At 41.2% G+C, this 16804-nt stretch overlaps 1 protein-coding gene across 1 annotated transcript; it reads right to left on the bottom strand.

Moving 5' to 3' along the window:
- Positions 1 to 1198: 1198 nt before the first annotated feature.
- Positions 1199 to 16515, bottom strand: LOC146978718 (Y+L amino acid transporter 2). Its single transcript, XM_085791637.1, has 12 exons — positions 16325 to 16515; positions 12809 to 13199; positions 12251 to 12426; positions 11849 to 11991; positions 9056 to 9181; positions 8379 to 8523; positions 7985 to 8108; positions 5901 to 6004; positions 5664 to 5760; positions 5376 to 5525; positions 4259 to 4442; positions 1199 to 3565 (listed from the first exon to the last, which is right to left on the bottom strand). Exons 2-12 carry the CDS (start codon positions 12935 to 12937, stop codon positions 3471 to 3473), a joined length of 1473 nt encoding a protein of 490 aa, XP_085647763.1. The 5' UTR covers positions 12938 to 13199; positions 16325 to 16515; the 3' UTR covers positions 1199 to 3470.
- Between the last annotated feature and the right edge of the window lie 289 nt (positions 16516 to 16804).

Here is a 16804-nt window from a genome sequence, read left to right as displayed (position 1 = left end):
CGTCGAGGTAGCTCCATGATGCCCGGCAGGTGCCAGCGTGTAAAGGCCACTCACCCATCACAGAGCAGCAGCTCAGCTCCTCTGCCCATCCCCAGGACACACAGCCGCTCCCAAGCATGAGTGGTGCCAAGTACACACCGAGCAGCCTGGACCTTTTTTTTTTTTTTTTTTTTAGGGGTAACTTTTCACTTTGACTGCAGCCTGTCGTCCACTCTGTGGGAGAGAGACGTTACAGTAGCTGCCGTGTTGCTCTGCTCGGCTGCTTTATCTTTTATGCATGAGTCAGTGGAACCCAACTCCCTGGTTCTGGGGAGGGACACAGCCAGGCCTCTCTCTCTTCCCCAGGAAAGAGCACCTATCGCTGGGCAGCATCTGAAGCAGAGAGAGCACATCCTGGTGAAATGTGATGCCTCTGCAGTGAGACCCAGAGGGGGGAGGGAGGGGGCAAGGTGGCTGGATGCTCTGGAGGTGGGGCTTTGCCAGCTACCTGAGGAGGTAAGAGGGTGAGTCAGAGACGCCATGGACAGTCTCCAGTGTGTACACACAAGGTGACACAAACACTAGTCTATAAAGTATTTATTTTACAACACATCTGAAGTAGACAAATGATAAGCTGTCAAAATCTGACTACTCTCACAGTTGTGCCAGGTCCAGGATTCACTGCCATACTGAAAATGTAGGTTTTTTCTTATGAGAAACACTAATTCTATTTACAGTAAGCATCATTTTACATTTAAGCCCACAAAAAAGCTTAGACAGGATTAGGAGGAAGAAATATAAAAATTTACACTGACCAAAATGTTTAAAAAGGCATTTTTGAGGGTTTCTGTGTTACTGTTGTGTGCAGTTTCAAGAACTTTTTTTTACTGCAGGTTGTTTCTTTATGGGCAAAATCATTTGACTGGAATTCTTGATATAGTGCTCTTGTAAAGTGTTTATATGTTTTTCTGGCAAAAAAAAAAAGGGTCAAGGATTATTTGATTGAACAATTAACTTTTTGTTCAACAACTAATTAAAAAACTGTTAATATACTCCATCTGTTCACCCAGCTGCAGCAGCAGACTGGAGGAGCTGCAGTCTGAGCAGGTTCAAGTGTTGGGAGACCATGACCTCTAGTGGCTGTCGGCCGCCCGTTACAACCACAGCTCAGACAGTGAGGTGGATCAAGTCAAAACCGTTCAAGTGTTTACAGCTCACATTCAGTATTTGCCTTTATTCATTTAAAAACACAATTCAGACACACATACACACACCCCCTCCCGTCCCTGGACGAACAAGACTTTCTGTGTGCTTATACGCTCGTCTTGGCATTTGGTTTATCCAAAATAGAATTGATAAAAACATTGAACAAAGCACTTAAGACGTAATTCTACAAATACACAGCTTCAACAACAAACACAACCCAACCAGAAAAACACACATTTGGTACCTAATATAACACAACAAATACATGTTATACTTCAACATTCAAGTCCTGTGTTCTCTCAGTATATTATAGTTGAGAACATGGCAGTATATGGAAATAGCTATAGGGAATATTTTTAACTGCGGATATTTAGCGATTTTCTTCTTCACACACAGCTGAACAGTTCAGTTTACATGGTGACTTAAAACCCAGAGAAACAAATGTCAAACAAATATCTGTGTGCTTGTTTTGGCTGGTGCTGTTGCTGGAAGTGCTCATGTCAAGACACTAAACATGGCTCTAAAGCCTGATTGTTTCCATTTGACCTCAGCTACTACAACATCTGGCTGGTGCTGCCACTTCGTTTGCAAACAGCTAAATCAAAACGACGTCGACCTGAAAAACTTTTGGCAAAACCTGCGACAATGTGTCAATGTGATTGTGCTTGAGACACTGAAGGCACGTACAGTTAATGAGGACTGCAGTACTACAAACACCAGCTTGACTTGTTTCTACAACTATAAATTTCCCACCAGAGCACGGAGACACTTTGCTACAGGCTCAGCACTCCGTGGGCAGAGACATGGTCCGACTGTCAGCCTGTTTAAGGCCTTTGGTTACACACCGAATAAATGGTCCACGGTGGCGATCCATTCAAAAGGCAATATTACATTAAATATCCTACTTCTGATACAAACTCTTAAGACAAGAGTGGGTTAAAAAAAAAATACAGATAATAAATATCAGCAACAACGTGTGCACATCAGCATAGTTGATCCTGAGGTCTGTGTGACTACAAAAAACCCCCATTGTGAAGAATCTTAACCCACAGGAGCCTTCTTCATGTACATCTGCTTAATCTAGAAATGGTCATGACAGCACGTTTGAACCTTTTTTGAAATCAGTAACACAACAATCCTCTCACCAGCAAGGAGCTTGTAAATGTGTGAAAGTAAGAAAACAAGTGACAAATGATACCGAAAGTAAAAATAAAAGAAACACACAAGTTGTAGCCAGTCTTTTGAATGACACTTTGGGGAAAATCTTGGAAGTAAAAAGGTTTTAGCTACTGTACCATTAGGAGGCACCAGAAATCAAATAAAGCCGTGAAGATGCAAACAAAGGATTTGGCTGAAAGTAAATCAGACGAAGATACACAGGATACACACACTGATGGACGTGAACTTAAACAAACTACTCGATGTAACAGCACTTTTGTAGATAATTTCCTTCTCTTTTACTGGCTAACTAACCCCTTACAGGACCCTGACAACAGTTCAGTAATGGGTCAGAATAAAGCTTCCTATAAACGAGGTTGTACAACACAACAGAAAATGTGCAAAAGACTCACTCTCTGGTTGTCATATTAACTGTATAGCATTTCATATATAAACTCTCCATTAAAAGAGAAACTCATAGCTGTAATATACATATGATCACCACACACACTGGTGAATTACAAATCTGATGTTGATGCAAACCCATCAAAACCAGTACCAACATTTCCCACCTGTGGCGAGCTCCGTTTTTAAAAAAGGTCATTCAGTAACATGAGACGACACGTGTAAGGCATGTAATGGACATTTTTCATCTTCACTTGTGTGTTGTCTGTAAGTATCTCCTGTTTGTGAAGAAATCACCGCAGCTGCTTAGTCAACTCATTCTGGACCGGGTCGTTGTAGTGTCACCCTCAGGGTTTCCTGCAGCTTTCATGTGTGTGTGTGTGGGCACATGTAGACAAAACTGTACCACGGACAAAAACACTGCACCGTGCCGCACCATGTGAATGTGCAGGAGAGTTAATCTTTACAGTGCTCTTTGTTGGAGGCTTATATACAAAATGAATTTTCTGTGAGTGAAATCTTGCTGTTATTCTTATGGCTCATGTCTGAGAGAGGAGGTGAAAGACCAGAGTTGTGTTGTCCAGGTTCCTCTCTTCTTTCAATCAAATCAAATCTTTCTCATCCAAATCCTGATTGTCTGCGGCTTCCCTCATTCATTCGTTCATTCGTTCACCATCTTCACATCCTTCGATACAGTACTTCAGAGTCCTTTGTTTCCTCTGTTATTCTATCTTTTCTGGGTCCAAGTTGTCCAGATCAATATCAGGCGAGGCCACACAGCACATGCACATTTTCTGAGTATAAACGGAGATCTTATCTGCAGTGACAGAGGAAAGAAAGACAGATACCAAAATCAGGGTTACACATGACATGAATGGTTTGCTTGGTTCCTCAGCTACAGCGCTTTCTGTGCATTATAGAAGCCTTTTCCAGTATGTAAGGTGTGTACAGTAGTCCAGTGGACTTTGAAACTCTGATCTCAATCCCTCTTTAGCTTTCAAACATGTGTCTGGTCTACAGTATGTACAACTCAAGACTAGTAAGCTACTTTAAAAAGTTATCCATAATAACATCACACGACCACATTCATTCATTCACTGGGAGGCCATACAGATTACTTCCCAAGACTTGAGATGTTATTGTGTAATTGTATTTTAACTTATGATTTACATAAAAAAAGCACAGCGAGGCCCCCTCCTCTATCCCCTCAGGAATTTTGTAAGAAAAATCCACCTCAAACCCTTCATGGTTATTTGTTTGAGCAGTACCTAACCACCATGTTTCTTTCCAGTAGATGTCACATATATACTGCCAGGTATTAAAATGCTGTTTGTGATATTATAAGCGTATAGAAAATCATATGTTTTACCCCACAGGTTTCTGTATAAATAGTTAAGAGTTCATGAATTTTATAAAATACATTCACAATTAAAAGCAAACAAAACATCAACACAATGCCGACTAAACCGCTGCTAGGACACACGATACAGTAGTATGTGAAGGATCTTACCCATCATTTCCCCGACGAAGGCCGGTCTGGAGCTGGGCGGCAAGTAGATGCAAAAGTAATAGACTGGTGCACCAGACAGTGCGACAGCGATTCCTACCAGAGAGTTGATGGTGTCGCTGTAGAGGGGCACCACCACCAGGAATACGCTGCACAAGCAGTAAACGATTGGGAAGAACAAAGACAGCTGCAGGGCGTGGAGAGAGGAGAGAGGAGAGGGGGAGGGGGGTTGATGACAGGGACCAAGAAAGATTTTAAAAATGAGAGGGGGTGGGGATGGTGGTAAAAAAAAAAAGTTGGAGAAAAGTAGAGTGATTAAAACAATTACATAAACAAATAAGTTCTTATTAGTTTAAACCAGATCCCTCCAGTGATTTAATTGTAGCTCTAATTGCCTTTAAGCTGCTCAGACGGTACGCAGTCCAATAACTTTTATAGTTGATGAGAGAACCAAACAAACAAAGTTATCAGAGTCAAACCTTTATGGACTCTTAAAAACTGTCATAACTAAAGCCAGTGCTGAGGGCGGTCAGGCCTATAGAGGTACTGTTGGTGCATAAACAAGTGTAAATAAAGGGAAATGTGCTTAGAGAAGCATAGATCCACTTTATTACACTGGTCTGGGTGAAATCAGGTCCTATCAATTAGTGATCAATTCTCAAGTGTAAGATTGATTTCTCACCTCCACAAATGGGTTCAGTTTATTACATCCAAGTTTTGTTGGAAATTCTAACATCTAAGACACAACATGAATTTAACAGTTCTTTCTTTTTTGTGACTATGACAGTAAGAGCTTACTGTTTCTGGTAATGGCAAGATCACTGTTTGTATTTGATGTGTTTTAATTTAAGTTTTCTTCCACTTTGTCACAGTTAAAAGAAAACAAAAAAACATGACAACAATCACATCTTTTATATATGTTATGTTTTGATGTAGAGTCTCATAAAACAACACTGTAATGTCTTCCTCTGAAACTTTTAAATGTGACTGGTAAGCTTCAAGATGTTCAAGTTTCTCCAAGACAAGTGAGGCACAACAGTGTTGAATGTCAAAACACAGGGTCAGGCACTGTTGCCCTTTACAAAGGCACATCAGCCCCCTGCTGCATCGGTATTGTTACCTTAACAGGTCGGTGCATATCAGGAGCCTTGAAGCGAAGGTAGATCTGGCTGGCGATTGACATGCCAATAAACAACCAGTAATTAAAACTGAAGTAGTTGATTAATTGGAAGACATCGGGCACAGACAGGTAAAACAGAGACATGCCACCCTGGGGAGATAAGAGCACACAAACACAACAGAAGAAAACATTGGTTGAGTTTGGTAATAAAATGCATCAAAGACACAGAGTTCCAGTGATATATCAACAATTTTATTTTTACAGCCCACTAAAATATGTGATACTTACGTTGAAAAGCAGGGCAGGAATTGGCGTGAAACGCTTAATGTGGATCATGCACAAGACATTAGGCAGGTGACCTTCTCTGGAACCGACAAAGAACAACCTGCAGGAGGAAACAAACGGTCTTAACATTCAAGATACTGCTGTCAGACATAGACACTTGTAGAGCAGTAAATTGTGGTGGTTGATCCGTTATTACGCAAAAGCTAAAATAGGTCAGAGTAATTTCAGGTGTCGACAGACCTGGAGGCAGCAATGATGGAGGAGTTCAGTCCTCCGTAGCAGGAAATGGCCACAGACAGTGGGATCAACCAGCGAGCCCAGCTCAGGGTCTGATCTGCAAATGTCTGTAGAGACGATCAACAAACTGTTTAATGCTCACATTCATTTCTCAATGAGAACTGTGGCCCAGAGTGTTAAAACGCAGCATCAGAGTTAAAGAGTAAAAACTACTGAGTACACAACACAAATCTGAGTAGGTGCTAATGTGTACCTCTTAAAAAGATATTTTAAATTATCTGACTAATATCAGTATGTAAACACTCCAACATGTTCCCTGCCATTTGTCTTGTGATGTAATATTTATGACTATAAAGGTCAGTGTAGCTCCTAAAAACACCCACTAACATTGTAGAAGCCCACAGAGATACTGTAGGCCTGCATATAGAATATGAAGAACATGGGTTTAATGTGATGAAACATCTCTTTATTTTTTTAAGAGAAAAAAAAGTACCAATGGGAACTCTATGTCTTTGGCAGACAGAGACAGAGCTGCTGTGAAGCAGCCATGTATTATACATAATACATGTAGGATTACATAAGATCATTCTTTGACAAGTGGTATCAGGTCTACACATAATAGCTGTTTGAACTGTTTGAACTGGGCTCCCTCTATAAATGAACAGTCAGTGCCTAAAGCACAACTCAACATTGATGTTATCACATAACGTACTTTAATACTAAAGGCTGTTACACACATTTGGCCAATGTCCCTGAATGTCCTTTCTAGTCATGACTCTTGGTGAGAATGTTCTTTAAACATCTGCAGCAAACAGGGTTTAAAGGGATAGTAACATTTTTTTGAAGTGGGGTTGTATGATCTACAAATAGCCCCTAAGTACTTTAATTGCAGTAGAAGACTCTCTGCACTCCTCCCGGTAGCAACGCCAGCCCATAGCCCTGCCCAGAGATTTACAACATACAGTGTTGTGAATGGACCCAAAGAAACAGCCTATTTTCGCGGCCTAAAAGAGGTTTTACCTGAAAAAAAAAAACACAGTTCCATTGTTTGCTATAATATAATTTTTTCCAGCCCCTCAAAGTGCAGGAAAAACGCAGTTTTTATTTGGACCTAACCAACTGCTGATCGGCAGGCGCTAACCCTGGGCGGAGGGATAAGTGAGTTGGTTAGGTCCAAATAAAAACTGCGTTTTTCCTGCACTTTGAGGGGCTGGAAAAAATTATATTATAGTGAACAATGGAACTATATATTTTTTTTCAGGTAAAACCTCTTTTAGGCCGCGAAAATAGGCCGTTTCTTTGGGTCCATTCACAACAATGTATGTTGTAAATCTCTGGGCAGGGCTATGGGCTGGCGTTGCTAACGGGAGGAGTGTAGAGAGTCTTCTACTGCAATTAAAGTACTTAGGGTCTATTTGTAGTTCATACAACCCCACTTTAAAAAAATGCTACTATCCCTTTAAGTTTTATCAGCTCGCAGTTTGGCACCGAGTTGTTGTAAAGTCTACACGAGGCCAGCAGACTGAACTCATACAAATCCAAATCATGTCAGGATGAAAATATCTTCTGTAGCCCTCAACTTCCATTCAGTAAACCACAGGGCCAATGGCTTGTTGACTGTTGGAACATAATTGCGCCATTAGACTAAATACTCAAATAAAAAAGATTATCAAATACCACTGACAACAAGCCTGAATGTAACTCTTCCTCCACCAATGCACTAATCGCATAACAAACTTCCCGATGTTCCTGTGTGGGGCGCTAACCTCTTTAGCTAAATGAAGTTCCTGTCATCATCTCGACTCTTACAGTCCCAGATAACCAAAAGGGAGCATTGGACCTAGTGCCAGCGGCTGCCTGCCAGACTGACAGCAGAAGACAGGAAGGAAAGATCAAAACCTGCTGCCCCTGCTGAGTCTGAGCAGATGCTGTCAATTTGGATAAGTCCTGTAATGCACTAATAGGCTTAATGGGCAGATATTAGTACTGTGTGCACATGGTCGGACTGCTGAGTGGGTTATTGCTCATACACATCTTCCTCAGTGCACAACATGTCTGCACTAAGTTAACGATCTTCAGATACTCACCACAGCAACTGCTTCACTGCTGAGCACTGTGTCTGCATCCATGACGACGTAATAAGCTATGTTGGTCAAGATGTAGATCACTGTGACAATAGGCATGGAAATAGCGATGGATAAGGGCAGATTCCTACACAGGAAGATGTAAAAAGTGGTATAGGTTCACTTAAAGCACTCTGTGCAGCATGCAAACATTTCCTACTAAATGAAATGAAGGCTTGATGACTTGGATGAAATTCATAAGTACGATTAGTGAGATTTAAGATTTAAGCATTCATAGATTTACAGCAGATGAAGCTTTGTAGTTAAGTAAAACATGTAGTTAAGTAAAGGAAAGACCATCAGGAATGAAAACAAGGCAGCTTATTGTCAAATCTCTCTGAAATGTCACACTTTGTACCTCTCTGGATTCTTGATCTCCTCTGTGATGAAGTTGAGTGTGTCCCAGCCTGAGTAGGAGTACAGAGCTGAGTAAAGGGCCAGTGCCATGTCGCCAGGGTCCAGCCTGGACCCTTTGAACGAGTCCTCGAAGTTCTGATCAAAACCTGCCCAAACAAAAGGTTCATACATTAACGCAGTATTCAACTTTTTCCCCTTCATCATCCAAGATATAATGTAGGCGACTTATCCACGGGTTTCTAAAACTGAACTGATTCTAAATGCATTTCATACACAGTTTCCCATCAATACCTGCTACAACCACTTTAGTAATAAACAAGGACAAATACACATGTGCCAATTAAAAAAAAAAGAATTTTAATATAATTTTCATCACATAGTTTACTTTATGAATGGATAGAGCATATAATCCCTCCAGGCTGTATCAGTACTGAATGTGGAGGTGTAGTAGTCATTGGCAAACATTGAAATATTGACTTTTACATGGTTTAAACAAGTTGCTATTGGCCGATCAGTGCACTGCGGCAGACTGCCATTTATAGCAATCTATTAATCATTCAGTGAAACCGATTCAGCCCTAAAAATCGCAGTACAGCTACTTTCTTTGCAAAGTCTGAGCAGAACGCTGCGCTGCAGCGCTGCTGACAGACAGACAGACAGAGTTCCTTTGACATCTACCTTGTGCCAGCTTAACCAGCCCGGTAATGATGATGACAATCAGAGCAAGGACCTTGGCTACAGTGGAGATGACCTGAAGAATAGCACCCCATTTCACTTTCATGCAGTTCACAAATGTCAACAGACCTGAGGGAGAGAGAACAACAGTTACCTTTACATTTAAATCTCTGCTAATATGATAAACAGGCTTTCATTTTCCACACTAAATAAATAAATTCAGACAGCAATTAAAAAGAGGAGCTGGAAATACAAAGATATATTGTAATGAGATACTGGTGCGAATTCTGGTAACTAGAGTCAGAGGACAAGGGTCAGATTTAGATAAGGTTGTTGCAACACGTCTCAGATTATGTTCAAACCATCGCAAGTCTGTAAAATATTTCTATTCAAATCCCATGTTTTCAGCCCTTGATATCATTTCATTTTTACAGGCTCAAAAACGCCTTATCTGTGTAGCCATGTTGGGACATTCATATATTACTGTATATTGCTGCTGGCCTCACCAAACATCCAGAATGGGAAAAAAAAGATACTTGTTGAGGGTAGAGGGTATTTCAGATGGACATCGTATCTCACGGTCATGGATATTGAAAGTAAGTGAAATATCTTAATAAAACCTTTGGTATCAGGAGGAATAACTGGTGTCCTAGACGGCCGCCTGAAGCTGCAGTGGGAGTATCCACTGTGTTTCCAAAGGCTGGATGTGTTTATACATATAATCTTAGTGTGTATGTTAAAAATTGTCAGTAAGCATGTACCCAAGTCAGTCCTAATGTTTCATGTGCACAATTGAAGGATGTCATTTTTAGTATGTGCATGTATTTTCTACATTTTTTCCAATAGTTACTTGATATATATGTTTAAGTCATTGCATATATAATCTGAGTTCATGTTATTTTCTATAATGAGGCCCTGATAATCAAGACTCCAGGACACTTGTAAGTAAAGATATTAAGAGGAGAGCACACTTTCTTATTATGAAGGGTTTTTCCCCAAGAAGTAAATAAATGCCTTTAACTATTTTGGAATATACAACAATGCCTTGTTTTATTGTTAATATCTTTATGTCTTTTAGTGGTAGAGACCCCAAGTACTGAGATAAAAATGCTCTCAGTATTGCTCTCCTTCAGCAGTATTGCTCTTTATTCTCAAACTCTATGACACTGTAGAAAACCAACATGTGCAGGACAAACTTTAAATGATTCAATAATGCTGGGAAATATTTATCCTGAAGTCTACGAAGTCTGTTTCGACTTGGAATAATACCTTGAATTATAAATATACCAGATATTCTACGGGCCTTTGTTTTGGGACCCAGACATTATTCAGACAAACTCTGTACAAAATCTGAGGCAGTGTTACAACCACTTTCCTAGATTTTATGTGACTTGGAAGGAATGACCCACAAAACTCGAGTGATCTACATTTTATCTGGGCTTTTACGAACTAGGTGAAGAATTTTAACCTCAAGCAAGAAAGCAGTCCGTCCTGTTGATGTGTCGGTGACTGACTTTGAGCCCCTGCCTTTGAGCCCCTGAAACTTGCCGCACAGGCAGAGATCCTATCGCAACACACCTAACAGGTTTTAGGTTGTATCACACTGATGCTTTTCTGAAAAGCCCTTATTTAGTGGCATCACAAAGCTTTGAGTGTTGTCACACACTAAGTACAGAAGCCTCAAGGTGGAGTTCAGAGAGAATCAAGAGGTATAAAGTGTAGTTAACACAGATATCCTTCAAAGTGCAATCCAAACAACGTCTAGATGAGCAGCGTGTGTTTGGAGTCCGTAAAACTCACCACATAAAGGTGTGTCATCTAATTAAATGGATCCTGGAAGGATCAGCATGCACCACCAGTAGTGTTGCTAACAACAACAACTACAGAGACAATTTCAACACAGTGTTTCCTGAAAACACACAAGGCTTTTCGCTGAGCTTAATGAGAGCTTCTGTACTACACTGTTTCTCCTACTCTCAGCAGTATGCATTTGACCTAATTGAACGTTCAATGAGGTTAAGAGGAACCAGCAACGGCTAGGGGAGGACCTAAGCTTAAATCACACTTTCACTGACAGCACCACATTGCACAAGATCGGGATGCCACAGCGTTTAGTAATTCACAGCATATACTGTCTAACGCTACAATAAACCACTGGGGAATGACTATTTCAGTGGCTCATCTGAAGACAACGCCTATGCTGTTTTGGCTTTTGCACCACTGTTTAGTACACATGAACCTATGACAGTCCATGGCATTATTAAGCAAGCAAGAGTGTTCACCATAAATTATTAGATTATTAAATAATCAATAGATGATTATCTTTAAAAAGGGGCAAAACTTTAATTAAGATAGTACTACAGTAGCACAAGACTAAAACTCAAAATACTCCCATTCCTTGTTCTGCTTAGAGCATGCATGCATATATATATATATATATATACATACATATATGCACATGTAATTATACATTGTTGCTGCCACTTTACAAAATACGATCCGCTGTCAAACATAAATACACCAACACACCCTCATCCAACTAACCTGTGCCCTCTCATGTCATGTAAAGCCTGTTGTAAGCAATTACTGGTAAGTAAGTGGGTTACTTTATTGGTACAACATCACAAGCTTTTCAATGATTCATAAAAAAAAAAAGTACAAAGGTTTAAAACACAGATAGGGAAATAACACTATTGAGTCTCAGACTAACTCTGACCCAGACTAACCAAAAGCCTGTCAACACACAACATCTTAAACAGAGCATGATAAACATGTATGTCATAGGTTGATGCTTACATATGATGGCGGCTGCGATGAGACGGACGGCGTTGTAGGGGGCTGGACAGGAGCGGTAGAAAGGCTGGACCATGTAGTTGGAGAAGGTCAGGGCTATCACTGCCTGACAGGCTGGCTCCACTATCAACAGTGATGTCCAGAGTCTACAGAGGTTTTGATACACATTTATCATTCCAAGGCATAACATAACATTTACCTACATTTTAGTAAAAACTAAATAATGCAGGCCGTGACATTTCAAGCAAAAATCTTAATGCCAAAGGTAGCAAGTTTGACAAGATCATGTCCTGACTGCACCTCATGTCTGCTAAATAAGTATTGAGTTTCTAGTGTGTGTTGTTCGCAGGATTATGTGATTAAAAGAAAGCATCTACTGACAGAAATAGAGAAACAGCGACATACCGAATAAAAGCCAAGAACCCTCCAAAGGCCTCCAGGATGTACGCGTAAGAAGCACCGGATTTACGGATGGTGGTTCCCAGCTCAGCATAACATAACGCTCCAAACACAGAGAATATCCCTCCAATGGCCCAGACCACCAGGGACAGGCCAAATGAGCCTGTGTACATAAGGACCCCCTGCAGGATGACAAATAAACAGATACTGTATACACCAGAAAAAAAAGGGGGTTGAACTTTAGTGTTAGATGTCAACTGGTTTGGTGCGAATAAAAAAAACAACCCTTGCGTGTTTGCAGGTGTAATTTGAACTGTGCAGGCGAAACAATGGCAACAAGAACCTCAACCGCACACAATGATAATTCAAAAATGTAGACTCAACCTGTTAAACAAACCTATAACGACTGCTCGATAAAAAAACATTTCAGATTTAATGATGCCTGAATAACAGCATCTGTGTTACAATCAAAACCAAAAGACCATGAAACTATTATAATCTTGTCGATCTAGGGAGGAATTGAAATCAGGGCAAATAAAGTCTTCAGAATAACGAAGCTCCTACCTTTGGTGACACGAAGATGCCAGAGCCGATCATATTTCCCACGATGAGACAGACCCCATGAAGGAGGGAAATCTCCTGCTTCAGCCGCACACCGCTGCCCTGAGACGCCGAGTCTCCCTCAGCAACCATCGTGAGGGATTCGCTGCCTTCCTCAGAGGAAGGTAACAGGACAGTGACAGGGGAGGGAAAGAGAGGACAGACTGATTCCTGGCAGCACCAGAAACTGAGACAGGGTGAAAGAGTGGAGTGATCAAATAGTGGGCAAGATGAACAGAGAGGTGTGGACCAAGAAAAAGAGAAAGGGAGGTGGGAGGGTCACTGGAGGAGTACGGCTCTGGCTGTTTCAAACAGCCATTGTTGAATCCAGGGAGCACTTCTCAGCTGGAGCAATCTGTAACAAACACAAGGACACGCAGTCTCACAGAGGTGTCCTAGCCATTGCCATACACAGTTATGTCACCTAATGGACGATGCAAATAAGAAAAATGAATAAATGAGTGAGTGGATGGATTACATTAACGCCTTACTGGGTTTATGTGGTGCTTTGCATTTGAGAAGCAGTAAGTAATGGCCCGAGCTGCTACGGCAACCACAAATCTAATATAAAACTGCCACTTTGACGACCACAGTGCGAACAATGCAAAAATGTATTCAGCTACTGATTACAAAATCATAATGTCTTCTACTTCATTCGTCAGATTAGTTGAGAAATCGACTGTGTTTAAAATGCCTGATGCAATGCTTAAGCATAATGGTTCTGGTTCAGTGTCTGAGGAGTCAGGGGAGTTTATTTGAACACAGTTAGCACTCTGCAAACCAGGCTGACGACATTTCTGTAAACTTATCATTATCATTATCATTTCCATCATTATTCTATAATTAGGTTAGATGTACATCTACAAAACCTAATTACCTCAAATAATTACCAGAATTTTCTACTGGAGAAAAAGTAATTATAACAAAACTTACATAACCATGTATATTCCATACTATGATTGCAGAAGATCTTTTATATCCGTGTCCATATGGAGCACATCATTCAAACATTCACTGTAAAGACTGGATGGAGTATTGAGCCAGGAGTTATCGCACCAGGAAACCAATCAATGAAACCAAATTAGAGGTGCAATTTTGACTTTGTTATTCACAAGAAGCCTCGGCTGATGTGAAGCGTGCCTTGTGAAGAAGAAATCTCAGGAGACTGATGAGGAATGAGTTGTCAATTTGCATATAGCTGGAAAAGGTTACAGAGACACGAGGAAATTGACTGCCACTGCATACCAACACCAAAACATCAGCTGAGCTGTGAAGTACAGCGAAAGGGCGAGTCATAATTTGAGGCTCTGCTGCCTCTCGACTTGAAGAGCTCCACATCACAGAGTGGAAAATGAATCCGCAGGTTTATCAATATATCTCACAGGATAATGTCACAGCCCTCTGCAGGCTCTCCACCTGCTGAAGCTCAGTTTTAATCGGCTGATGCAGCAGGACAATGACTCTGGACATCAGAGTAAATCTGTTAGGGACTGACTTCAAACAAAAGAAATCTGCCTTAAGTGTCCCGCTCAGAGCCCCAACTTTAAAGCAATAGAGGCCGTGGAAGCACATGAAGAGAGCCACTCATACCAGATCTTATGACTCAGCTGAAGCAGGTCTGTAAGGAGGAATTCCTCCTGAACATCTGCTCCACCCCACACACACCCATCAGCACCAGCAATGTTAATTAGCAGTGTTCAATAGAGACACAAAAGACTAGAAGTGTTTCATTGTTATTTGCTTAAGGCAGCACAATGTGTTGTGCACCGCTCGTCTCTAGATGAAAATCAGATCAAATTTCATGACAAGATAATCCAAAAAGGTTCTCATACTTTATCTTGCCATTGTATTACAGGATAATATCACAACAAACCTGCCGACTGAACTACTCTCTGATGGAAGCTCTACTTGAAACAATGTAATCTATTACTGACAACTTAAAAACATAACCACAATGTAGTCTTCCATCCACAATAGCCTGAATAGTTGTAACACAAGACAGATTTGTCAGTGTTGCCTGTATAAATAAACATCTGTAACCTGATGACAAAGAGAGTCAGTCAGCTAAAATATAATGCCTGGCGGTAAATTAATATCCTCTTTGACTATGGTAGAGTGAGAACAGTTTTTGTGAGTCGGTCTGACAACTGACAGTTGTACATGTGCATGTTGACATGAAGATTCAAAAGATTCAAAAGAATCATATATCATTCAGTAGTATTAGATGAGAATTTTTTAAAAAGTGGATCAACATATATTAACTTTGATTGGAAAGTTTGACATCTGACCATAAACAGTTGTGCTCAACAAAAATGCTTATGTCTTCATGTCAACATGCACGTGTACAACAGTCAGTTGTCAGACTGACTCACCTCATTAGAAAAAAAACTGTTCTCACTCTATCCATAGTCAAAGAGAATATTAATTATATTTTAGCTGACTCTCTTTGTCATCAGGTTACAACTGTTTATTTATACAGGCGACACTGACAAATCTGTCTTAGCAGTAGGAGGAGTCTTGTGAGGGACAAGCGCCATGTGTCCCATTACTAGACCGGTGAAATTAGGTTAGCAGCATCTGTTTTGCATGCTTCAACCAATATGGCTGCTGCTGTTGTTGTGTGTTATCTGTTCACCAACTTGAAAAAGCTTTTTCTCTTCATAACAGAGTGCAAGAGTGTGTGTGCTTACATGATTATAATCGACACAATCTCAACTGCTTTTACTGCTGCTGTCTACTCCCCAGGTGAACAGAAACAGATAGAGAAGTTCACTAACTTTGTCATTAACTCGACAGATAGTTGCAGCAGAGCACTGTCACAGGACGGACGTGAAGTGACGTGATACGTGAAGGTATGACGCTGCTATGAGGTCACGATGCGTCTCGTGTCGGCGGCGGTAGCGACACGACACCACGCACCCGCCTGCCTGCCTGCCTGCCTGGAAACTTTTGCTTTTGCGCCAGTTCAAACAGTTGTGTCACTGTCTATAACCACTGTTTGACTTTACATCAGCCTAAACAATCACCACCCTGGTCCCTCCGGCTCTAACTCACCAAATCAGCGCGTTGCTGTTCTGTTAATGATTAGCAGCACTGGTGGTAGCAGCCTGGTTAGCAACGGATAGCGCTGCTGACAACGTTACACACTGATACAGGATCGATTTACCGCGTCTCGCTCTTTTTGAATTGTGGCCCCTCTCTACCTCTCTACCTCACCAGCCAACACTGCTTTCTTAAAAAAGTGTCATTTAGCTCACACAGTCAGGCCAAAGCTACTGACACACAGAAACATAACTTACGTGATGCTGCGGCGGCGAATGCACACATGCTAACGTTACCGTAAGTATGTGACATGTGGCAGCCGTTACTATCAACCGGTTCTTCCTCGTACCATTTAACGGCTAACTTACCGACAGACTCAAAAGCACGAGAGTTGTGTGAGTTAAAAGAGAAACACACAATATAAGAGACAGTGGTTACCTTTGCTGTGTGAAGTTACTTCCTTTTTTTTCTTCCAGTGGAGGAGGCAGCAGCAGCAGCAACATGTGCCGCCGACTGATGATGTCCGTGACCAAGTTAAGCTAGCTGGTTCACACACAGGCAGCAGTCAACATCTGTAGCTGCGCTGCTGGCTCCTCCTCATCCTCAACCGGCAGAGGATGGTTGGCACAACCCACTGAAACATGCACCGACTGAGGAATATGAGAGCAGCAGCAGCAGCAGGCTGTAAGTAAACACAACACGACTGTTTATCTTCAGTGATATTGCCCCGCCATCATCGAGACATACCAACTGCATTAGGCAGCAGCGGATATATTATATTTACCTTGGAGCAGTGATGCGGTCACACAGGTGTGCTCCTGTTATTTGGCAAATAACCACAAGTCCACACAGGTAGAAGGTAAAATAACCTTCTAATTATTTATGTGGGAATCTGAGTTTTGTTAATTAGGTATTTAA

This window comes from Trachurus japonicus, chromosome 11 (assembly GCF_045865225.1).
Source record: "Trachurus japonicus isolate A0001 chromosome 11, Traja_1.0".
Lineage (NCBI taxonomy): Eukaryota > Metazoa > Chordata > Actinopteri > Carangiformes > Carangidae > Trachurus > Trachurus japonicus.
This window is presented reverse-complemented; position numbering and strand designations above follow the sequence as displayed.